The sequence below is a fragment of the Lathamus discolor genome, chromosome 1 (assembly GCF_037157495.1).
Source record: "Lathamus discolor isolate bLatDis1 chromosome 1, bLatDis1.hap1, whole genome shotgun sequence".
Classification (NCBI taxonomy): Eukaryota; Metazoa; Chordata; class Aves; order Psittaciformes; family Psittacidae; genus Lathamus; species Lathamus discolor.
This window is the reverse complement of record NC_088884.1, coordinates 51,601,599-51,627,003: the sequence shown is the minus strand read 5'-3', so window position 1 is coordinate 51,627,003 and position 25,405 is coordinate 51,601,599. Positions and strand designations below refer to the sequence as shown.

Genomic DNA, 25,405 nt, shown 5'->3' with positions numbered 1-25,405 from the left:
AAGAGGGCGTGGTTCTGATTTACAGCCTGGGCTTAAACCACAACAGTTCTTTTTGGCGCCCAACATGGGGCTCGAAGGGTTGAGATAACGACAGATCTGACTGGAGTGTGTCTAATTGTATTTGTGATAAGCATTCATTGTTTTGGATTAATAGTCACAGATCACAATGCTGATTTATTGGCTCTCAAAGTTGTTTCTCTTGATCTCACACGGATCAAGAACTCAGGACAAACTTCAATACAATTTTACTATTAACCATAAGCAGTTCAAGTAAGCAATCTCAGATGCTTCTGTTAAGTCATTCTAATACAGCCAATTTTCTTTTCAAAAACACAACATAATATAGACTAATGGCAATATAATTATATAAAATGGTATCAATATTAAACAATTATTTAAGACAGAAAATACATCATTCTTATTTAAAATTATTTGTCTTTTACTGTACCTAGTGCAGTACATGCTTTTACAAAGTATTTTACAAACAAATTCAATAATTATGAACAGATACCCCCCCCCCCCGATTTGACCTATTCATTCGGCTCTGAATGTCTGAATCTTTTCTAGCATCAGATAAACTATTGCAAAGATATCACTTTTTAGCATCATTTCCTTTTGTATCTCAAAAAATGCAAAGAGATTCCTCAATTTTGCCATTGTATTATGAGGTATATATGTAATGCATCTGTATCTACATCATAAGAATTAAAGAATAATGGAAATTCTTTCAAAGGAGACCTCGTGAAACTTGAGGAAGTAGTTCTACTGGGAGAAGTGCCAAGCTCTGCATCTGGGGAGGAATGCAACTGTACACATTGGAAATCAACTTTCAGAGTAACAGCACTGCCAAAAAAAGACCTGGCTGTTAAACTTGAGCCAGCAGTGTCTTGTTGAGAAGAACGCAAACTGCAGAATGGGTTACACTAGGAGAAGTGTACAGCACACTGAGAAGTTATTTTCTTCCCTTCCTTGGAACTCATGAAGATCCACCTAGAGTACTATGTCTGATTTTGGGCTTCTCCGTGTAACAGGGATGCCAAGAAACAGTGTCCCATGGGGATCCATGGAGATACCAAAACGATTAGGGGCATAAAATGTAAAAGAATAGGTTGAGAAAGCCTTAGATGGCAAACAGAAGGCTCATGGGTGACCTAATAGCTATCCACAACTACTTGAAAAAGACTTGGTAAAGAAGCCAAACTCTTCTGAATAGAAAGAGATAGTATAACAGTGAGTAATAGCCACAGTCTCAACTAGACTAAATGACTTCAATTCAGATGACTCTGAAAGCACTAGGAATGTCTCACAGATTGGGCAATGGGAAAAGTATGTTAATTGGGAGGGTAGGGCGGTACTGGAAAAGGTTATCTAGACTGATTAGGGAAGCTCTTTCATTCAAAGTTGTGAAGATTGTTTGATCTATCTTGGCAAAAGTCATGCTTCAAATCAGAAGCTGGACTAAATGACTTCCAGAAGTCCCATGCAACCAATATCTTTAGACCTATGATACTGCAACAGTAATTCTTCATAATGTATTATTTGCAAAATAAAATAATTTACTACATAAAACCAAACTATCTATAGTTAGTCACCATCACCTAACAGCATTACACAGAATAATGCTTTTTATGACAAGATGGTGTCACAAAGAGATGACAATCTTTTGCTTGCACAGACGCAAAGCATCCCAAGCAGCAGGCAATGTTACTCAGTGAAAGAGTGTGGGTTTGGGAGCTTGCTGATTAGCACTTTCAATCACTTCTCTCTGCCAGCTTCCTATAGAAAACTGTGGGAATTAAATTTATTTAAATCACATTTGCAAATAGTAGGAAAGCAGAACAACCTTCTGCCCATCACAAACGGCACAACTGCTCAGATAGAAGGATCCCCTTTGGCACAAAAAAATCAAAATGAGAACTTTCTATTCCATCTTTACAGTCCTGAATCTAGGAAGGGTCTTGAATCCAAAAGACTTATAAACCTATAACAAAAATGGATCATACAATCTAAGTAACATGCACAACCATTACAAACCCACATAGTAGCATAATGGCATAAACTCAACTTCTACATTAAAACTTGCATGCTGACCGAAAAAGGGACAATGTACTCACAAAAAGCATTTTCTTTGCTTATTTATAATTCTTATCCCAATAGATTTTTTTTTAATGGGCTGTAAAGAATACAAGGAAAGAGTGAAATTTGAGGAAATTAATTACTTCCTTAAAGGTCTACTTTGTATCCTGGATGCCTTTCTCTAATTCACAGTAACTTGCAGAAAAGTGGTCTTCAAAAACAATCTCTCAAGACTTAAGGGACTTCCCAATGTAAGCACAAAAAGCTTTAAAAACATAGTAACTTTTTTTCAAAGTACCCCTTTATCTACACAGTAATTTAGCAGAGCAGGATAAACTTAGGACTGCACACACTTGGTAAGAATTTGAACAAGATTTTTCTTATTTTTAGTGCTAAACTAGCTGCTAATTATGGTTGAAAAGCTAGGACAAATTAGTATTTTCCAAAGTAGTAATTAATACATGCTCCCTCTTTTCTAGTTTGTTCTGAATTTTAATAATAAATTATGTTAACTATGAAATTGAAAGAGTAAAACTTTCTCCTTGTGAAGAGCATCATGTGTATTAAGCAAAATGATATCACATATTCATCACATGCAAATAGTAAACATGGAGATAATTATACAAAATGTTAGACTTACATTTTGTGTTTTTTTCAGGGTAACTCTTAACTTAGGTCGAAAGTCAGTTTTTTGCTTTCTTCTGGGTTCATATACTGCTCTCTTGAATATCATTACTGACATCTGACATAAAGGGAGAAATAAGTAAATAACTGTGTTATGTGTTCTGTTCATATAGACTGTAACTACTCTACCTGTTTATAATGAATTGAAGAATTATACCTTTACAGTGGCCTCTCTAAAAATCTTGCTTGTCTCTGAATTTTCCAGCGAAGAACTGATAACTTCCAATTGCTTCAGTTCATTAATTTTAATGAGACCACGCCGAGCAAATATCTGTCCAAAGTGTTAGGGAAAACAACCCAAACAACTCTATTTTCATATTCTATATGCCGGTATTTAATTTTAGAATCATCTCATTCTTGAATTCAGACAGCTGAAAATTGCTGCAGTGAAAGCCAGGTCATGAACAACAACTGAAAAAGAAAACCTTCGCAAAATACCTTTTGTATGTGTGCATGAGGGCTGGCCACTACTTAATGCTAGAAATCTATGAGTATGATTATATTACAGAGTGCTGTTGCATTTAACTTTGAAATTATTACTCATTTACATGTGGAAACATACCTTCACTATGCAGTTAAATTTCGGAACATAGGCAGAACTCTAAATTCATATTATATGATAATAAGCAGGAATATTTAAATAAATATTCATTTCCTATTTGATCGCATCTGAAATGCTATGTATGGTAAATCAGGATACCTCTCCATGGATGCTGTCTTGACAATCAAAATAACACTGAGAAACTGCAGTATATAGGGTGGTTCTCCACGTCAAATAATGCACAGATAAGAGTGGAATGGATGATTCCATACATACACTGGCCCACAGTAAGTATTCCAGGACCTGTATTGAAGAAATCCAGTTTCAGACTGAATGCATATTAACCTATATAAATATACTTCCTATTAATAAAGGACACATAAAAAGATTTATCTCACCTGGTGGGACAAATTAAAAGAGGGAGAAAAAAAAAAATCACAGAAATTGTATTAATTTAAACATGTTTTATTGACTACAAAGCATTCCTCCTGCAACCCTCCTTAGTCCTAAATTAAGTCAACATACAGATTTTCTTTTTGTCCTAATTTAAAGAATCTGAAATACCTACAATCGATCCACCTGTTTCATGTATAGCAAAAGCCTGAATACATAAAAGGAGGTGCTAAATCACTTCTGATTTCAATATAATACATTCAAAGACAAAAAAAATAAATCTTTCCTGCTCAATGAAACACTAATATAATAACAAATAAGAAAATACACTGGATTAAGGCCTAGTCACACTATGTTCAAGTTTTAGGAGAAGAAAGTACAGCGAAGACAAACGAAAATTACACTCACAATTAAAAGAAAAAAGGGGGCAGGGAGGAAAGGAAAAGTCATTTTTATCAAGTATTGACAACTAAAAATCTAGCCACCAGGTGTCAGTACATTTCCACATTTTAAGAAAAAGACCAATTCTTGAGACTTGATACAGAACACTGAAACATATCCCATCTCAGCAAGATATTACGCTGGACTCCATTCCACAGCTGAGAAAGGAACAGAGTCATGAAGGCATGCTGGCTTAGAAAGCAGCCATTTTGCAGCCGATGAAGTGCTACTATTGACAATGCAATAAAATAGAAAAAGATCACAGTGTTATGCGAAATACAGGAGCATTTTATTTTGCCATACCTTAGCAGACTGACCTATCATCATCAAATGTCTGCATATGGTGTAAATCTGAACAGTACCTGCAAAAGTAAATCAAAATTAATAAAAGCTAGGTAAATTCTATAATCCTACATGAAATTGTTCTGCTAACAAACTGAAACGTTTTTTTAATTATCTGAGTTGTTATTTCCAGAGACTAAAAAATAAACTAATTATTTTTCTATAATGACTTTTAAATCAGAGAAGATGAAGGCATGAAATTCTTGATGATATTAGTTTAAAAAGTACCTACACAATGAAGTAGTGTAATTAAAGAATGAAATCTTAAACATGCACTCTATCATTTTTTTGTTAAGTAACTGATCGAGAGAAAGGTCTTATTTTTATATCCAAATGCCAGGCTCTTGTTAAAAAAAAAAAAATTACCTCTCTTCACAGACCTTAGCTTACATGATTCTTTTAAGTCTGTCGTGGCACTGTCCTGGCAGACACCACCACTATTACGTGATAGTAAGTATGATAAGTGAAATGACGAAAATTGATTGTGAATACTTTTCAAGAACATCGAAATGACTTACAAATAAAATCCTGTCAGAAAAAACGTTTAATTTAGGCTATGTCACAAAATTCCTTTTCAAATATCAGCCCCAGAAGTATAAAAGACATTTCAGTTCAAGGCGGGGGGTAATGGAGGAATCTTTCAGAAACAGACACCGGTGGCAGCAAGAGGCACAATAATGTCAACTGCCATAGCTAGAAGAGTGTTATTTTCCCAATAAGCAAGAATGGAGCAAGTATTAGGAAGATTTTGTCAGTCAAATGTGTAATGAGTCACTAAATCTATTGCCAGAAATTACAGAAAAATATTCAGGAACTGGGGAAAATCTGAGTTATTGTCTACTTCTAATTAGATCAGATTATTGGCTAGGCTTGGTACACAGACCTGTCCCACACACAGGTAGTGGGACTCAGGAATGGCAGGAGAGTATGTTTTGATTTTAATTCTTCTCCCATAGAAACAGACAAACAAAAGCCACACCTCAAAAGAAGGGACTGAGGGCAACAGCAGTCTCAGCAAAACAGAAGGATAAGAACTTTGACCAGTTGTAGCTTGGAGAAAGTAAAGTTTCCAACATTAAATTAAAAACACATCATCTCCTCAACTTATATTGCAGCAATTGACCATAGCACAACAAATCAGTAACAGCAGATTTTGACTAAATAACATTGCCTTTCAAAACAGTATCAGAAAAATATATATATATAAAAAAAAAAAAAAAAAACAACAAAACAAACAAAAAAAAAACAAACCTCTGTGTATCTAGTTCCTGGAAGTTCCATTTTTCCTCTTTTTTTTTCCTAATTCAAGCATTTAAAAGTAGCATACTAAAATCATCTACAGAGATTCAAATTCTTGTATGTCATGGGATATTTTTTAAAACTTTTATTATTAATTCTAGCCTTAAAGATAATTTAAAAAATATGAAGCTGTAATGTCAGACAATCATTTTCTACTTTTAGATCTTAAATCCTCTTTTCAATACAAAACAAACTCGTTAACACAAACACTGTATTGATAACAAAATGCTGAGGGTTTGGGTTTTTTTTACTCAAGGTTCATTCAGAAAATGCCCTCATTATGCTCTTAGATTTCTTTTTATTACTACATTCTAACCACAGCAATGGTGTTACTTTTTACAATGGTGTAACAGCAAAAGCTGTTACTTTTTCAACAGTTCACCTGAAAAGGCATACAATGTGAAAACTTCAATTTTAAAATCCCTTATTTTAAAAAAAATAAAAATGCAAAAATCCCTTCTGTGATCGAAGAGTAGCTAGAGATTTATTCATGACCTTTAGGTTGACCTTAAAGAATAAAGTTTCCCTCCACAAATTTGCTTAGCAAAGGAATGTAAATGGAAAGCCTGTGGTACCATTGTAGATTAGCCAACACAAATTTTCCTGAGGTAGAGCCACTTGCATGATGAGTTGTATTGAGGACAAGACATTGAAGCAAGTCTTCAGGGACTCTTGATTCTGGAGATTTCTGTCACTGCTGCAAACCATCTGATAAATGCAAACATTTCTCTCTTGCAAAGCATGGAACTAAAATACATGGAAACATACATAACATTAATTTACATAGTTCAAATACACACATGTATCAGTTTCACATCAGTGAAGTACAACAAATTGGTGAATACAAAAAGATCAAGTATACAGGAAAACAAACAAACAAAAAACAACAACAAAAAAAACAGCTTGACATTGAAAGGAGCATTGAAATACAAAGAAAGTGCTAAAGCTTTAAGATTGCTGTACCATAAGCCTAAGTCAGTTTCCACTGCATCACAGGATGCAAATAAACCTAGTGCACTAGGGCTGTTGAAAGGGCCGTAGGCAGAAACTATGAGTGAGGCATTAAACTGATATTCAAAGAATCTGACTTTAATTCTTAGCTTCTCTATAGATGCTTGCTTTAAACTAAGGCAAGTCTTAACTTCTCTGCACTTTACTTCTCCATCTGTATCACAGATACCTTATCTCTCACTCTCATCCACTGCTTTTCTCTTCTACAGATGCATTCTTCCTTCTTTTTCTTGTAATACCTAACATAAGGTGATCTCAGTCTTGCCTGAACGGCAGTATCATGTAAGCAAACCAGTATGTGATAAAAAGATCTAAGAGGGACACAGCCAGTCAGTACCTATCAACATCTCCGAAAACTACTAACCTGATAATATTTGAAATTATATCCTTTTTTGCAGTAAATTCACTGAAACTGGAAATTTCAAGTCTTGGAACAACTCTGATTTCCTCCTTTGATTTTTCCTTTTGATTAAAAATCAAAAGGTAGTTGCAGAAACTTGCCTTTAAATGTAATCATTCGGCATATTAAAATTATCAACTTCCAGTTGTAAAGATTATTGTCAAACTAGATTCCATACCAAAAAATCTAGGGATATCTCAGTGTCTCAAGGCCAAGTGATAGAACAGGCATTTTAGTATAGATAACATCTGGCACTAGGACTGATTCAAGGTCTAGGCAGACAAACAGAAAACAGGAGAAACCATCTCTAGAACTTCAAATTTACTTATTAAATGTATTTATATATTTATACAAATGTATATAAAAATATTTCTTAAACATACAAAAAATAAAATGGATTAACATAGTCTCTGATTATATTCTCTCTAGGAAGCTGAACTATGTTTGAAAAATAATATAAAAAGAGTATCTCTTCCAACATGACATCTGCTTCTAGCTTTTAAGCAAACTTCTTTTTTCTCCTCACTAAACACCTATTTACAATCTGACTAGAGGAATATGAATTTGATTAGCTCAATACAGAGGAGATCCCTACGGTTTCTTTTTGTTGTTTTTGATCACAGAATAATTTACATTGGCTTATTTTGAAATAATCACCCCATACTGAAAATTCACCTTCTCAGCAAAGAATTGCTTAAGGTAAAATCTAACATACAGACTATACCTACTGAAACACTTTCCTCCATGAATAACAAATGATAACTTGCAAGCCCGTACCTTGATACGCAATTAACACAAGAAGAATGCCAACATACTCTTGAGGTTACTCAGCTTCACAGAGCTTAGAGCACTGCCAGAACTGTTACTGAATAGTTCTGCCTCTTTGTTCATAGTGAGCAAATAAGCTACTGAGAGTAACGCAATGACGCTTTTTACTATGTCATGAGCTTTTTTTATATGCTGTATTTTTGCTCATTTATGGTCCAAATTGCAGTACAATGTTTTAATTCTCTTGTACTCTGCACTGTTCTTGGATCACACCATACAGAAATTTCTGCAATTGCAGGACACCTATCAAATTTTGCCCATATCCTGATTCTAAGAGTGGTTAACAGCAACTGTTTCAGAGCAAAAACCGCTGTAAACAGTTACAGAACAACATGGTTAGAAAGAGTTGTCTTTTTAACACTAAGTTGATAGTAGTTGGCTTATGCCACAAAACCGTAAGCACTTAAATCCCCCTAAAAGCATGCACCAACTCTGGATTTTCATACCATACATATGTCTGCTAAATATCAATACAATCCATATCAACAAACTACTGAAGATTAGTTAATATTAATTAGTATAGAGTACATCTGTGGAGGATAAAATAGGCTACTTATTTTGAATCTATGAACGTCTTAGACCAACCCACCCACCTCCCCACCCCCCCCACCCCAAACAAGCAAACAACCTACTGTAAGAGCTGCTTTTCTGTCTCTGAAACCATGTGGAAAAAAGGTGGATTTAAATTGATGCACATCATCTGTCATATCATCAAGGTTTACAGAAGTGAACTGTTGAAGATATCTTCCATAGCACTGTTGAAGTGCCAACTTATACTCCTGAAGAATAAATAATGGTTTTTTATAGCTTGTATAATACATTTCTTTTTCTATAAAACATGTTATTTTTTATTATCTTTATATTAAAAAGTATCAATGTGAAAGAGCAGCAGGAAGCAAAACACTAAAGTTTCATACAAACATTCCACCATGTAATTTTGAATGTGAACACTCACCATATGAAAGGCTGGAGTACTTTAAAGAAGAGCTTGTGGTTTGGGAGTTTCTGTTTATTTTAATCATGAAGATGACATATCATAGAACAATTGTAAAGTATAATCCTGGGCTAATGTAATAAACTCAAAGGGTTCCTGGAATGTCCTGCAGCTTTGCAACAGTAATGATAATGATACTATACTTCTGAGAAAAGTACTTCATAATGTAGAGCTTTATAAATAATATGTACTTCTCTTTGCCCTGTTTCTCTGATGTCAAAGCCATTTTTTTTATAAAAGCAAAGAGGAAGAGAAAAGGAATGAACTAAAAAAGAATGAAACAAGTGTCAACCTGAATTTACATATGGCCCAGAAGTCAGCATTAATAGACCAGAAATTGTCACTGGGTCTTTAAGAACTGTTAACAAACAGGATGTTGAGCTTTATGTCTCATTAAAATAGAGCTCTGCAGCAGTATACTGAGCCACTCTTAACATCATGCTGAAACTACAGTTCAGCTCTGACTCAGATGTGGAAGTGTCATTTACTGAATCACCTTCACCACTTCCTGCAGCAAAGATTATCTGGAGGCTTCTCTACCAGCTTCACTAATTCTAGTGCACATACACACCAGTTGTGATAAATTCTGGGGGGGAAAGTAACTAATTTGTATTCATAAATAAGTTCCTTTCATATTTAATCACAGAAAATTTGAAAGTATTTCCTTGCATTCACTTTTTTCAATATAAATTCCTACTACCATGGTAACACTTACCCTGAATTTTTAGTCATCTGAGGAGTCTAACTCACATGGCCCTACTGTCCTCTTTGCTGTATGAAAGCAGCAGCCATATACAGAAGCTTTTACTTTCCATGGACAGCCATGGACAGCCAGTCACTTGTGTAACCTAATACTATGATTCAGGCTGTTATAACTCTTAGAATCCAAAGTCATGGATCAGAATACCATTAAGCTAGTTACTGATTTATTAAAAAAAATGGTAATTTCTCTCCCAAGCAGTTCAAAATATACATATACAATCAGAGATAACAAGCAGATACAGGCAGAGAAGGAGGGATAAAAAATGAGTCAGTAATGATCAACATGGTGACTAATGGGCTAACTAATTTCCAGATAGATGACATAATGAATTTAGGTGTGTCCTAAAAGACACATAGCAGATGTATAATAGGAAGGAATGTAAAGTGAGAAGGCATTAAAAAATAAGAGGACAGAAAGTTAAGTTGTTGCTTACCCACTGACTACTCATATTCAATAATTCATTTTTAAAGACTAGGCATCATTAAGTATTATATAACAAAGGCAGATTAAAATTTAAAATAATCACCAGTAGTTTTTCCACACCAGTGTATTTACGGAATAGCATCTACCCCAGCTAACACAGAACTTGGTGTTACAACCCATCCATCTTTCTGGCAATACATTAACTAACGTCCTTCTCATGGTTGTTTCTTTTTTTCTTTTTCTCGAGGGGAAAAAATTGATGGAATGAAAACTAGGTTTGTAAAGTTAAAACAATGCACTTAAACATGGGAGTTCCAAAGAGAGCTCATTTCAAAGTTTTAGGCTGGCCATCAAAACAATTTTTTTCAATGACATTGATTACTGTAGAAAACCACCTTACACTAGAGGGTTGATGTTGCAAGCATTAGTCTTTACTCAGCATTCTAGACTGTTTTCAGGCAATCTATGGTGAAGTCATTAAGCACCTTTAATATAAGTGCCAAATTACATGAGTTGTGCTATGAGAAGCCAATGAAAAGTACAGAGAGCAGTTTGATGTTTGAAATAGCCTGACTGAGTATGCTGTGAAAGCAGCAGTTCCCAGGCCCTGAAATTTTTATGTGATATTCCAAGCAGTTCCTATGGCTCAGAAGCTATGAAAACTTGAGGAAAACATCATGACATTAAGAAAACATGAATGGAAATGCCTAGGCAATGAAGGGTTTATTAACAAATGCAGTTATTCAAGCTTCCTTAAGAATCTGTTAGTATTCCTAAACCTACACCATGAGCCTACGCCTTCAGTTATAATGGCTCCACAGTTGTGGACCTTTCCATGTGCATTCTTCAATCTACCAGTGAGCATTAAGTGCTGATGAAATTCAGTTTGCTGATCTTTACGCAGAAGGCAGGCCACTTTTGCAGAATGCTTTAGGGCAGATGCAGTGAAGGAAATACAAGATTCTGTAACATCTGCTTGACAGTCTTACTTTCTCCACAGTCTGTGGAAAAGCTCACCTAGTAGCGACATATATACGCTTTCCATACATAGCATGAATAGCATAAATAGCATTTGCCCTTTCTGTATTCCATACATGAAGGACATAAAAGTGGAAGAACAGTTTCATGGGATGTGTTCCTGCAAAAGATGGTCCCTCAAACTGTCGATACATTTTCACTTATACCCTCTTCTTTTCTAGGGAAAAGAGGGAGTCTAATAGCGCTGCGTGCTGCACAGAATGACAAAGGGTGAAAATGGGTGACCATTGGCATTTAACTGCTTTCCTAATGCAAAAGTCAACAGACTGTTCTTAAAAAATATTTTAACTTTAAACACAATGTTAATTATCTGTTTTTCTTTTCGGGGGGGAGGCATGGGCATGTTAAAATTCAATACGCTCATTCCAAAAAAAACACAAACTTGGTCTAGACTATTAATTTTTATTATAATTATGTTCAAAAACTAAGTAGAAGTTACAGAAACCTTTCCAAAAGCATGGAAGAATTCTATTGATTATACACCTTCAGAAATTTTTGTGCTATAAATATAATTTTTCTATTACAATTGACTTTTTATAAAACTAATATAAAAAATCTGTGTCTGAAATAGGCCTGAAAGACTAAAGGACATAGTTAAAATGTATACTTAACTACCTCAGAACACAGACGGACTAAATAGCCAGAGTTACAAGCTAGTAAATTATTATTGACCAAGTAAGTATCTTCAAATATGTTTGTGGCAAAAAGGAGAAAAATCCACTGATGGATCATTTCAAACACAAAATCACGTTAAGTGGATGGCCTCTATTTAGGAGCTGTCCCTTACTCTAAATTATGCTAATTCTCTACAAACTTTCAGTGTATTTTCTCAAGCAACTTCTCAAGTACTGCACCTTCATAATAAATTAGCCTATAATTCTGTAATGCTTCAACATTTCTGCTTCATAACTGTATCACTTAAGACCACACACCCTTCTTCAACTTGCAACTAGCTTTCAACTGTACATCTTTGACCTGCTCCTGAGTGTTGTTTGGTAATTATCCTTGAAAGCCCCAGATTTTGCAACATGATCTTCTGACACAAATATCACTGAGGTAATAAGTGCCACACTTCTGAGGGCTTACTTCCCAGCAGGCACAAAGGACAATTATTATGTATGAATATAACACAAACCCAGCCTTACTAAGATCAATAGTTACTAGTCCAGTATCCCATCTCCAACCATAACCAGTAACAGATGACTGAGTATAAAAATAGAGTTATCATGTAGTGAAACACACACCAAATACTCTCAAAGTCTTCAATAGCATAGCTCCTAAATCTTTTTCAGTTGTGATTTACCTTTTCTGGGGAGACAAGAACTGCACATATAATTCAAGGTACAGGAGCATCACTGATATATGCGTTGTGTGATGTGTAATTGCACTCTGGGTTTTGTTCTCGGTTCCTCTCCTGACAAGTCTTTGCATTCAATTCATGTTTTGTTAACTGAGCACTGAGTTGACATTTCAGCAGAACAAACCACCACTGCTCTATCATCATCAATTTGTAGTTAAGCAGCATCTAAGGCACAGTCAGATACTGTACTCTGCCAAACAAATATTAAAGATGAATTCTGGGGTGTTTAAAAAGGCTATGGGTGCATAGAAAATAAAGATATAAAAAAATATATTTAAAAATCAGGACAATTTCACAATAATAAGAAAGAGATCCAAACCACCAACTCTCATTGGAATTATTTTGTAAAAGCTTTTGTTACTTTCTAAACAGTTTCCAGTAAAATATGATTAAAAATTAAAGTAGCATAGAAACATAATAAAACAAAGACTGTGACTGAGCCTTTTCTGTTTTCATATTACTTACTTTGATCTGAGCAAGGGAATCACCAACTTTCAGAAGTTTTTCATTGTAATACCACTCTGGCAATCGAGGCTTATATTTGATCCAAATATTAAACAAAGTATTTGCTCTAAAAAGATACAGGAGACAAGGTTTCAGATTAAACTGGCAGAAGATCTATCTTAACAAGTAAACAAATCAGGAAAACTTCAAGTTGTGAAAACTCCTTGCTTCCAAGTCTGTTTGAACCTCTACATGTTTCAAAACAAGTGATCATTAAAAGTGGATTTAACAGGCAGCCAAGGACATTTCTGGGTTTCATTTCTGTCACCAGTTCTTATCACACATTTAAAATGGGATTAATTTTCTCCTGTGCAAATTCTTATTAAAATGTCTTCGTATTAATCCCCTTGTATTGTTCAAACATGGTGAAAAGTGAAAAATCTGTCCCACCTTTCAGTCAGTATTTGAGTGGCTCTGCTTGAAGAAGCAATTTGCCATTTTAAAGAAACTCAATGAAATGCAGCTCACAACGATTATTGGACTGGAAACTACAAATGCTAAGAGCAGGAAAAAAAGATGACAAAATAACAATGCATGTCAGGTAACAGCAAACTTGGGAACAGGTAGCCATGGAATAAGCCATAGATCTATATAGAGCTATGGTGTATAGAGGTATAGGGCTCATGGTTATAGACCTGTATCATGAATCACAAAAGAAGAAAGTCATTAGAAAGCCTCTAGCATGAACTGCATTTGGCATGAAATGCTCAGAAATTTTAGATCATGTAGGGTAGAATCCAGATAGAAAAAAATGCTACATTTGTTACACAGATTTAAAGGTGATAGTTGCAGTGCTCTTCTGTTGCCTCTGCCTGTTATTCCAGCCACAGTAGTCCTAAAGGATGACTTTGTGTAACAAGTTACTTATTTGGATGAACCAGCAAGCCTCCCATAAATGGTAACTGGCTGTGAGCAGTTTGCCTCCTCTAGAGGAACAGACTACATCATGGCAATATTATAGTCCTTACTGACTGTTGACTGTTGGTCTAGTGCCCTCAGTGTACCCCTTTCCACTCTAGACTTCTTTCAGAAAGCTGAAAAAACAATAATTAATCAGGCAGACTGACAAGCAGAACTGGAGTTTTCAGAAAAGAATCCCATTACTGAATTATCGGTAGTATAGAGAGTGTTCACAGTGCCAGGCATCTCTTACATTTATTCTCTTAACAAGCCACTTGTAGGGAAACCTTAGCAAAGAGTGCCTTGTGAAACCACAACAGCTAAATTATTCATAGGTAGCAGTTTATAAGGAAGTAAAACAACTGAAGAGAGAGGAATTAATGTTTGAAAATAACATTCTAGCTGAGTTCTCACATGTAAACCTTATGCTTATTATTGTGAGGTAGCTGGAACTTCTCTATCTTTTAAGACAGTGATGGTAGACTAGAATGCAAGACACTTTCTTAAACTGTTTTCTAACATTCAGGAACTTGGAACCCATTTTCAAAGTCTTCCAGACAGCTCTTCATTTCAGCTTATAAGAAGACTCACAATAAAGAAAAGCACAATAAGTAACATGATTTTTTGCATACAGAAATCTGAAAGCCACCTTCACATTTCAAGATGAAACAAATGGCTGTATAAGAAACCTGCCAAAAGGATCTTTACACCAAAGAACTGCAACAATCATAACCCTTTTTTTTCTAGAAGTATCATCTCAGCTCAATTCTGTAAGTAAACACAATTGAAAGTAAGCAGCAAAGAAATAAGTAGGACATTCTAGAGGTGTATCCTAAAGGAAAAATGCAGTAACAGTACAAACTAGGCCAAAACAAACAATCTGAATAAAATGTTCTAAGGCACTATGTTTTTAAAGGAAACCATAGCCCAGTCTGATGAAGAGCACCTTCCAAATAGGCAATGAGTCCCTCCTAGCCATCCATAAGCAATTAACAGCCTGGGTGGTCACTGACTTCTTATACTGAGAGAAGTATCCCACTCTAGTTAGTAGGGAGAAATCTGTGAAGAGATTCCAAAGCGAAGGAATCTGTCAGTCATCTGTGCAGTGCTCCCTTGGACTTGGAAGAAGCTTACTTCCAGAGTCCAAGAGGATTGATGGATACTACGGGGGGGAGGAGGGAGAAAGAAGAAAACAAAAAAATTGTAATTAGTGAGGTTGTAAGGCTGTGAAGTAACTATGGTAAGAATGACTGTGGAAAGCTCTGGAAGGCGAGACTAATAAACTTCTTTAAGACTGATCAGCTGGCAAGTCCCCAGTAAAGGTCATTTTCATTTTGTTGTTTTGAATGCTCATATTAACACATGAAATTCTTAGATGTAAAAAACAAGTAACAAACCTGTAATAAACTAGTTGAGTGAAATAGTGACAAATCTGACTAGACTTTCAACTTCAACGCAAAGGATAAGGTAAGCCATCTCTGCTACAATGCCATGACCAACTACAAGTGATTTCATGACACAGGAATGCTTCTTTCATGCAGACAGAGAGTGAGATACTTCCCAAACAGCTCATCAGCCTTTCCCTTAAAAGGCTGTAGGACACCAGCATAACAAGTTAAGCAAGTGAATTCTTAAAAAAATACTGGGTTGCTGGATCTCAGAGGTTAAGTTTCTTTATTTCCAACCACTCTATGAATTAATTTTTTTTTTTCCCTAAGGTGAACCTGTAATAGTGTGTACAGGATAAGGCCCTGTAATAGTGTGTACAGGATAAGGCCCACATGACTACACTTATAGATCAAAAGTCTTTACTACAGGTGGTAAAGGATTCTCTGATACTGATCAAAAGAAGTCTTACTAAATAAAGGTGGCTAAACTACACAACATGAGACAAAATCACTAGTTCAAGGTAAACCTTTGATGGTCTGATTGCGAAAAAAGAAAATAGGGTAAAACAACTTCTTGTTTAGTTGAGAGAAAAATACTTTTGATTGCTACTTCTGATTGAAAATATTCATGATTACAGTACAGGGCAGGTCCTCGGTAATTTTTATTACATTAGAACATTGTAAGTGCCTAAATTATGGCCTTACTGTTGACTTATCAACACCAAAGGCTGACAGCATTGAAGGAATAAAGCTGACAATTTTCTTTTTCTAAACTGAACATACTTGCCATGTGGAAGCTGGTATTCTTGCTCCTTGAATAACAAGAACACTTTGATCTCAACCCATACCAGGAAAAGTAGCTTGACAAATGACATAGCAAGAGGTCTTTAGAGCATTTAGGAAAGCATCTGTAATAGCCATTACCTTCAGAAATTCATAGGAACAACTAGACTAAGGCTGGTTCTGCAAGCAGCACACACCCCAATTTTGCGTTATCAAACAATGAGAGGCAAGGGAGAAACAACCCTGAAATTTCACAATCACAGATAAATACTCATGACTTTGCTAGCTGCCTGAATATATGCTAGTAATCAGAAATCCAGTCTTCTTCTACCTTCATACTGCCCTATACAAATGAAGAAGGCCGGAGGATGCAGAGCTACTGGGAGCTTTGTGTTATGCAATGTTCTAAATGCCCTGTAATTTTGGTATGGATCATCATTACCAGTGACTTCTAGGATCAAGATCCAGGTAGCATTAGTTTTCATCTCCATGATGAACACTGCAGAATTCTTTGGATGAGAAAATGTTCTCATGCCAACCAAGTTATGTGTGGACATGGGTCACATCTTCAAAATACCAGTTTGAGTAAGACAGAGCCTATTCAGGCCAAAACATTCCAGAGGGCATAGTAAAGAAAAGCTCAAGGCTGTGATCACAAAAACTGGTAACTTAGGCATGACATTGCAAACAGATCAGATGCAGAATGCCCAACTCCCAACAATAAGATACAATGAATGTGTAGAAGATAGAATGGATGTGTTCATTATCAGCAATTTTGGTGGCATCTGAAGCAGCTGAGTGGTCTTCCTTCTTCTAAGGGGACTAGAGAAGATAACTTTCAAAGTAAGAATACAGATCAGCTAAAGCAAAATAAGGTCTGAAGCTACAGAAAGGCTTAAAAATAGCAGAGCACTGAAATCAGCTGGTGAATCAACATAAAAAGCCATACTGAGATTCGAACCACTAGAGGCAAAAGCCTAGACCCGATGATGAACACAAAAACAAATTAGAAATCCAGGCTGCTTAGGTAAGGAAAGATCTCCAGTGCAGACAAAAGCTTGGCTGCAGAATCCAAGTACCTCCTGAAATGTCTACAGCTCCTTTAGAGAAGTGTCACTTGTGACCTACATCTAGGAAACCACTGAGTGAAACAGGTAAGGGTAAGAAGCTGCATCTAAGTGAGCTAACCATGCTGTAACCTAACTCCTGTGCTGTTTTCAAATGAAATTTTTATAACCTTGGAAACTTTATTTTTTTTTTAAGACCTGTAAATTTAGAACTCCGCTCAGATAATAAAATAGAAAATCAACCACTTCCCTTAAAACAAACATTTGAACTCTTACCTCTTAATGTACCTAAACGCAGTGGGAAGAGCTACATGAGAAATGCACAATCTATAAAAGACATATGCATGCACTATGAATCATACACCAATGCCAGTTGCTCTATCTTAACTGCATTACAAAATCTAGATTTATGCATACCCAGTTATACGCATGTATGCGAGCAAACAAATATGCACAATTATACTTGCCATATGCTCTGCCTGCATCAATGTGTATAAAAATATACCAACGTAGACATAAACATATGCACAAAAAGAGCTGTGTGGTGTTATCCTCGCTTAGCCCTACTGGGAGGGAATGCATCTTTTAAAGACATGTACATGCCCACAAGTTTTCACCCTCAAACACAGCAGCACATGTTGGTAGGCTGCCAGCTGCTCCAGCACTGAGAAGGGATTTTCCTCCTGGAAAGCTCAGGCAGCTCCAACACAGCCAACAGTGGTGCTGCCAACGTCCACACCACTTTGTGCTTTTCCCCCAAAGCATTAGCTTCTAGGAAGTGCTGAAAAAGGAGGTGTTCAGATTTTGGAGGGTTTTTAATTTAAAAAAAAAAAATTAAAACAACAACAAAAAAAGAAAACGGATTGTCGGTGTTTTGGCACACTGCTGGAGAAGCTGATGCAGGTGATGAAGCTTCCCCCCAGGCCAGAGGGAGCGGGAGGGAAGGGACTCTCCGGGATGCGGCTTGAGGAGAGAGCAGGGGAGGAGAAGAAGGGCAGGAGATCCCCGCGGCTATGCCAGGCGAGAGGGGAAGACCTGCGGGGAGCCTGCGAGGAGGGACCCCATGGGGAGCCGCAGGGTAGAGGCTGAAGAGGGAGAGCGGTCGAGGAAGGGGTGTTTGAGGCAGGGGCAGGTGGGACCGGCGAGTGGCTCCCGGAGCGACGATGGGGGGGGGGCGGCGCAGCCCCTACCCGTGGCGGTGCAGGTTGTGCTGCTGCGGCTTGGCCTCGCCCGCGCCTCCCAGCCGCCGGAGGAGGCTCAGGACGTCGCGCAGCTCGGCCTCGAATCTGTCCACCACTGGGTTGCCCGGCGCCACGGCCCCGAAGAAAGAGGCCGGTGGGGGCTCCGCCATGCTCCGATCCGGCAGCGTCGGGAACGCGCTGCGTCGCCAAGCAACGGCCTCGGGCAACGGCGGGCCCGAGAGGCGGCGGCGGCCGTGGAGGTCCCTGTGGCCCTGAGAGCTTGCCACCGAAACCCCGTTCCGGGAGGGGCGGCGGGGGGATGATGCAGTCTGACTTCATCCCTGGGGAGGGGATCTTCGGCTCGGGGGTCGGGGGTAGCCGCCGGGGGCCTAGTGAGGGGGCTCGCACAGCTGGGAGCGTGCTAGCCGCCAGTCCTCGCACCACTCTCCAGCAGGTTTTCCCTGAGCCTTCTCTCGCCGAGGCAGGTGAAGAATCTTCAGGGCACCGTCCACCACAGCAGCTAGGACAGTTGCTAGCGCAAGGCGTTGCAGGTGTCGAGTTTGTTTGCAGTGCAAAGGCTGCTGGGGACAGCTTGGACAAGGCCAGGAGGTCCCCTGAGGGACAGTTCTTCAATAAGCTGTTCACCAGGGCTGTCGTTTTGGACTTACGGACTGCATCACTGCGTGACTACAGATAAAAGAATATGGTGTGTTAACCCTCTAAATGTTCTATCTATTGTACTACTATGAGGGTGGTGAGGCACTGGCACAGGTTATTCAGAGAAGCTGTGGATGCCCCACCTCTGGCAGTGTTCAAGGCCGGGTTGGACAGGGCTTTAAGCAACCTGGTTTAGTGGAAGGTGTCCCTGCCCATGGCAGGGGGTTGGGACTGGGTGAGCCTTAAGGTCCCTTCCAACCCAAACCGTTCTGTGATTCTGCAATTCTATTGAAAAACAATGCAGCAAGCTAGGAAACAACCAGGCTGTATTTATCAATGTTATAGGAAGTGGCCATAGCAACCTATTTGTTTTCAAGTTCTTTATATACATTACTATAAAGGGGTTTGGGGTGGATGTGAAGGAAACTAGCTATGTTGGCATGTTCATTGTCATGATGAGGAAAAGGAAAAGCTTAATTGAAAATATGAAAGTGAAAGCTTAGTGAGCAATGAATCCTGGCAGCCAGGGCCAGGTGGAAGCAGTTTCTTGAGACTGAATGGAAAAGAATCCATAGGGAAGAGTAAAGTGAAGAAGTACCTGAAAAGTGCATCCATGTAATTCACAGATGATAGTAAAGGAACTATACTTTGAACAACGAGAGACATGCAACATTGGCATGCTGAATGATGGGAACCAGAAAATACTGCATTAGCCAGGTCAGGGAAATGATGTGGGAATCATTCAGATACTATGTAAAAATTTTAATTCATTTACGACTAATGTGTCTGACTCATTTGACACACTGATTTTGTATTGTTACCTGCTGGGAGCTGTGTGGTTCTATCACCCAGCAGGTCTTGTGTGACTAGGATAGCAGTTAGCAGGAAAGTGATTCGTATGTGTGAAGTTAATTCCTATCCATTTAGGTGGGAGCCAACGGCTGAGCACAAGAGGGAGCAGGTTCCTCAGATTTCTGTGGAAGCTGTAGAAAATGAAGCCTGCAGTGAAGAGGCATAGCACAAAGGTGCTGGGATTTAGAAATCACTGGGTACAGAGATAAATTTTACAAGACAACTGAAATACGAGAACTTGGGTTGGAGGGCATGTACTGCTACATTTAAGATTTTGCCAGTGCTTTGCCACGCTAACCAAAGAGCTTCCTGTGATGGATTCCAGATGGATAATAAACACTGGCCTCTTGTGAAAGGCAGCTTGTGCCACTGTGAGTACTTCGGGTAGCAACCCTTTCAAGTCCCTAAGAAGATCTAAGCTATTTTTCCTCACTAGATGGTGCTGTATCTCACAGGGCTGATCTTCACAAGCTTCAAGGGGGACTTGAGAGACTGGAAACAAGACTGCGAAGTGAAACTTTGCATATCTCTATATTCAGCTAGCAGACAGTGGACTGGATGTAACATTAGCAGTGTGAATTAGTTTTTCAGCCATAGAAACAGAGTCAAAGAAAATGACAGAAAGGGAGTATAGCCATTTTCCAAAAGGAAGGGTTACAGAACTGTGTAAAGATAAAGCTTTAACAACTGGGAGATTAACCAGGGAGTAGCTGATTAGCCAGCTCATGAAGAGTGTTTAGTCTAAAATTCCTGGGTCAGAGCTCAGCAGGGTTCAAGTATGCACTCCCTGCAAGGTAGAGGCTTAGTGTAGCGAGAGCAGTTCTGACCCTCTCAGCACCCAGAGCAGAGAGCCATGGAGAACGGTAGCTGGGAACTACACCACAGCAAGCACTGTGGCATGTGTGTTATTTCAATTTTGGATGCTCACAATATTGATTCCTATTTTACTGATAAGACTCAAATTTACACTTCACATAGTCTCCATCTAACATTTAATGGATTGAACGTTTAATGAATCCAAAGGTCAAAAAGGTTTATAGTTAGAATAATAGAGCTTTTTAACTTCAGAAAGATAATAGATTCTTCAGAAGCCTTCAGCATGTATAATCTGATGTTTACATAGAAAAGCTTGGCATACACAAAACAGTTATGGCTATTGAAGTTGCAGCTGTGATAGGAGAATTTCCTCAAAAATAGAGTATACGTATCAGTACCTGTATGATTTGGAAAGTTTAAAGAGATTCTTTGAATTACATATGTCCTTATACCCTAAAAATTTGATTTGTTGATTGGAAGGCTAATGATTTATTCTTCATTGGCAGGTGAACATCTGGATAGTAATCTGATTTACAGTAAATTTAGGCATAAAGAAGATGAGATTATAGAGAGTTGGCCCAGACAGGATCCCAAGAAATGGAATATAGGTAAATCTATTGACCCAAGCAGAGAGTTCCTAGCAACCTGGGTTTTAATACCACCAGGTCAGATGGCAGGAAGCTGCCTCAGAAATAGAAAGACCCACAAAGAGTTAAGTCTGTGCTTATGGCTATAAGGCCAAGAGTAGGCTTGAGTCGGAAAAGGGAAAAGCTTTGCTGCTAATTCATCAAGCTGCCTGCTTCCTTCTCATGTGATGGTTCCACTTGTGTGAACACCAGTAGTTACTAAGAGCAAACAAAGAGGGGAAACACTCTACGATCACAGCAGAGTTGGGCAGGAAGAGTGTCCAGTGGTATCAGAGTACAGGCGCTGAGGTAACGTCTGTCAAGCCTTATTTAGTACATCAACTGAAGTTTGTTTCCTATGAGTAATTCTGAGACGCACGTTGGGATCCCTTTCTGGGATGTCTGTAGTAAATGTACACCTGAATTATGGTGCCTACAGATTTTACTGCTTGATATTCAGAGACAAGAGGCAGTCATGAATGCTGTATTACCAAGACTTCTGCAGGGGAATCTGACAGTCTTCAGAGGTGAAAGAGCTGCATTTATGTCATCTCTTCCTTGATTCTTTTAGGAAAAAAAACTGAGGTAATTCTGGGCCTTCAGCATCTTCAGGCTGATAGGCTAATGAAGACATGGGGCTTTAAAATAATGTTTAATATATTTATGGACTAGCATATTCAGAACAGGGATCTGCATTTACTCAACTTGTGGTATGCTTGCCTGGTTTTAAGTGCCAGTGAGAATCTACAGTTCTTCCCCTTTGAGTGGGAGTGCATTGTTGGATTTAAAAAATAAAAGTAATTCTAGAGAAAGAAGCAATGGCAGCTATGTGCTGATTCTTCTGGAGAAATCTAGTTTGTGAGGTAGGCAAGCAAAACAAGGTCAAGGAAACAAAATGTCTTTTATGACAGTACACCATTCGCTATTCACATGGCATAAGAGAATCAGATATGATACAAAAGAATAGCCCCAAGTTATCTGATAAAGCTCCTTGGAAAGCCATCAGATAGTTGGAAGAAGTGAACTAAGTTGCAGAATGCCAGGAGAAGACTGTAAGTGCGTGGGAAGAGAAAAAGGAATAATTGTACTAAGCTTACAGGAGTTAAGCTGCTTGCTGGAATCAATGTACTTTTCCAATAACTAATTGTACAGGAAGCAGAGAGGTGCAGCAGATGTGCAAGTTTACAGCTTAGTTTACGGCTATCGCAATCTGTGGCACTTGTCTATACCTACATCTGAGGAGACAGTAATGAGAATAAAGAGCTTTTATGAGTAGCTATGAGGGATTATACTGTCATCATTTCCTTCCCATCCTCCTGCCCTTTGTGTTTTAGGCTTGTTTGCTAGAGCTGCTTGTGTCTTACTGATAGTCTCCTTAGACTCAGGTGCCTTACTTAAATCTGCCTTTATATTCAAACAGAATTAGTGGATTCCTAACCTTATCTAAGGGCTACCTTTTCAATGGAAAAGTTAGTAAGGAGGTCAGAGAGATACACTGTCATGTTGTGATAGTATTTGTAATTTTTGCTCTACTATTAAGAAACATGTCCCAAATTAGGAATGCACATGCCTGACTGCAAAGGTAGGGAAATGTGAAAAGGTGGTGGAAATGACTTATTTAGGACACAATAGATAGATAGCTTTTTCAAACAAAGCAGCAGATGAAGTCCTTTACTGAGAAGCTGACATGTATTTGTAAAGTATTCCAGCACTTTTCCTGTCATTGAGCAATATACAAAATATGTCAAACAATGGAACAGTCTCTGAACTCTGGAACATACATTAACAAAGTAGCTGAAGCTTCTTAAGTTTTCTGACAAGTAATTGATGCTCTTTTAAGATATGCTGAAAGCAGATCTGGGACATTCTTAATGTGAGTGAATGCTAAGAGAAGGAAAATGCTAAGTTTTTGTTTGAAAATGGTTCTTGGCTTCCTTTCTGATCTAGTGCACTGGTGTAGTAAGAGGAAGGGAAAAGAGTGATCCATACGAAAAGGAACTGCAGTGACTGAGAACGGTGCAACTGCCAGGTTCTTACAGAGCTGTGTTCAAGTTTGGGGTGACAGTTGTCACTGTGTTTTGATTCTTTCATATGAAAGGTTTCAGTGCCAAATTCTAAAGATGAAGTGTAAGCTTTCAAGTTTATCATACAGAAGTAATATTTTATTTTAACATGAGCATGAATGCTTACAGAAAGGTTTTCTGATTCTTTTTACCATTAGGGAAATATTCTTAAGCATATAGATGAATTTCAGTTGATTTGCAGAAAATGTGTTACATGGGAGAAGTGATCTTGTTCAGTTGTTTGGTTGGTTGGGGTTTATTTTCTACCCAAGGGAAGGGTAGGAATGTGTAATATTTGTGTGAACAATCTGTGAGATTTGACTCACCCACTCAGGCTGTATTGTTATGCATGAGTGGGTTAACCAGTCTTTGGGGATGGAGATACAGCAGGTTTTTTATATAGCTGTCTGGGTTTGTAAGAGGTTTAAGTTGAAACACAACAGATTCTGAGATCTGCTTTATGAACTTAAGTACCTAAGGTAGCAGTTGGACATATCAACGTCCATCAGTGACTTTCCAAAAGATGGAACTATTGCTTTGAGGAAATAGTTTGCCTAAAATTTCCATTATTTTCTTTATTTGATTAAGATATACTTTACTCCAGTTTACAATGTGTTCTGCTCAACTAGATATCAATCGATGTAGCTTATTTTGAAAAGATTTCCATGGACCTGCAAATATTTCTTCTGAGGATGTACTAATCTTGGTTCACTAGACAGACCACAAAGGTAACCTTCCTGTCTCACTCAAAGAACTTGTCTCAAATCTCAGGAAGCTGTAGGGGTTCTTCTAATGAAGAAGAACCTATGCCTAGGGCTAGTTTAGAGAAGCAGTAAAGAAGTCTTGCACGAAAGCCCTGTAAACCATTTCCAATCATGAAAAGGTGAAAGTCTGAAGATTTGCAGTGATGTGCATGAAAGCTGCATCTTAGAAACACACTAAAAATATGGAACACTTAGCTGTATTTATAAAAACCTAGAGAGAGGCCTGAGCTAAAAACATCCACTTTACTGAGCAGATTACATTTTCTACAGAATGCGAGAAAAGAAGAAGCAGAGATGGAGCATAGAAGTGAATTCTATTTTAGCTGCATTCAGCTTAAGCTGATTGCTATGCATCTAAGTAGTTAAGATTTGATTTTGGAAAAAAAAAAAAGTAGTGCCATGTTTTGTATAAAAAAACGTCATGCATTTTCTTCATTTCATAAAGATTCTCAAGACAAACTTTAAATGAGGGGAAGTATCGCCTATTCCAAGAAATAAATTAGTTCTGAAGACCTTCCCAAATCTCTCTTGAATGTGACAGTGCATTTTTATTCATATTCTGCTGATGCACATCCGCTGTTTTAATTTTGAGCTGCTACAAACGTTGTAGATACAAATCAGCTTGGGGAAATAACACTATTGTTTTGATATATAACTCCTGAGTAGCCAAATGCATCCTTATCACAACACTTTCTCTGTGGTGCATTCAGTCTGGGAGTGCTCACAGGATCAAAATAGACTCTTCTAGGAATTAACACTGGCAACAAACAAAGGGAGACCTAAAATAACCAGGTGATGATGTCCAGTATTTTTAGATCAATGCATTTCTCTTCAGGCCATCTCTTATTGCACTACAATATGAATATTGAAACTTTCCAAAATCATACTTCAATTTTCCATTCTTATTAGCTTCTCACCCACTTGCCAGAATTTTCCACTCCAGGTTCAAAGTATCTGCTGATTGAGGTTTGTTCAAGCAGCTGACAGAAATTGTTTGGGCAATAACCTGACCTTGGACTAAGAGATTTCGCAGTTGGGAAGTCAGCAGTATGAAATTATGGAATGGGGAAGAGTAGGTATTAGTTATTAAGCCTTGCTTATTCAAGAAAGTAGAAAAAAAAAATCTTTCTCTTCACATAGTTATTTGGACATTTCTTATTTTTCAACAATAATTTTAATAATTCTATGTAATTACATTTTCTAAATTATTC

General features: G+C 37.8%; 1 protein-coding gene across 1 annotated transcript in view; it reads right to left on the bottom strand.

The window, feature by feature from the left end:
* The window catches only part of CFAP54 (cilia and flagella associated protein 54), a 113,708-nt gene extending 95,122 nt beyond the window's left edge, over nucleotides 1-18,586 (bottom strand). The window contains exons 1-8 of the mRNA XM_065663998.1: nucleotides 18,426-18,586; nucleotides 13,059-13,164; nucleotides 8,648-8,794; nucleotides 6,352-6,523; nucleotides 4,439-4,497; nucleotides 3,461-3,604; nucleotides 2,918-3,031; nucleotides 2,717-2,818 (exon numbers count right to left, since the gene is read on the bottom strand). Of these exons, the coding sequence (XP_065520070.1) occupies nucleotides 2,717-2,818; nucleotides 2,918-3,031; nucleotides 3,461-3,604; nucleotides 4,439-4,497; nucleotides 6,352-6,523; nucleotides 8,648-8,794; nucleotides 13,059-13,164; nucleotides 18,426-18,586 (1,005 nt within the window). The remainder of the gene's footprint in view (nucleotides 1-2,716; nucleotides 2,819-2,917; nucleotides 3,032-3,460; nucleotides 3,605-4,438; nucleotides 4,498-6,351; nucleotides 6,524-8,647; nucleotides 8,795-13,058; nucleotides 13,165-18,425) is intronic.
* Between the last annotated feature and the right edge of the window lie 6,819 nt (nucleotides 18,587-25,405).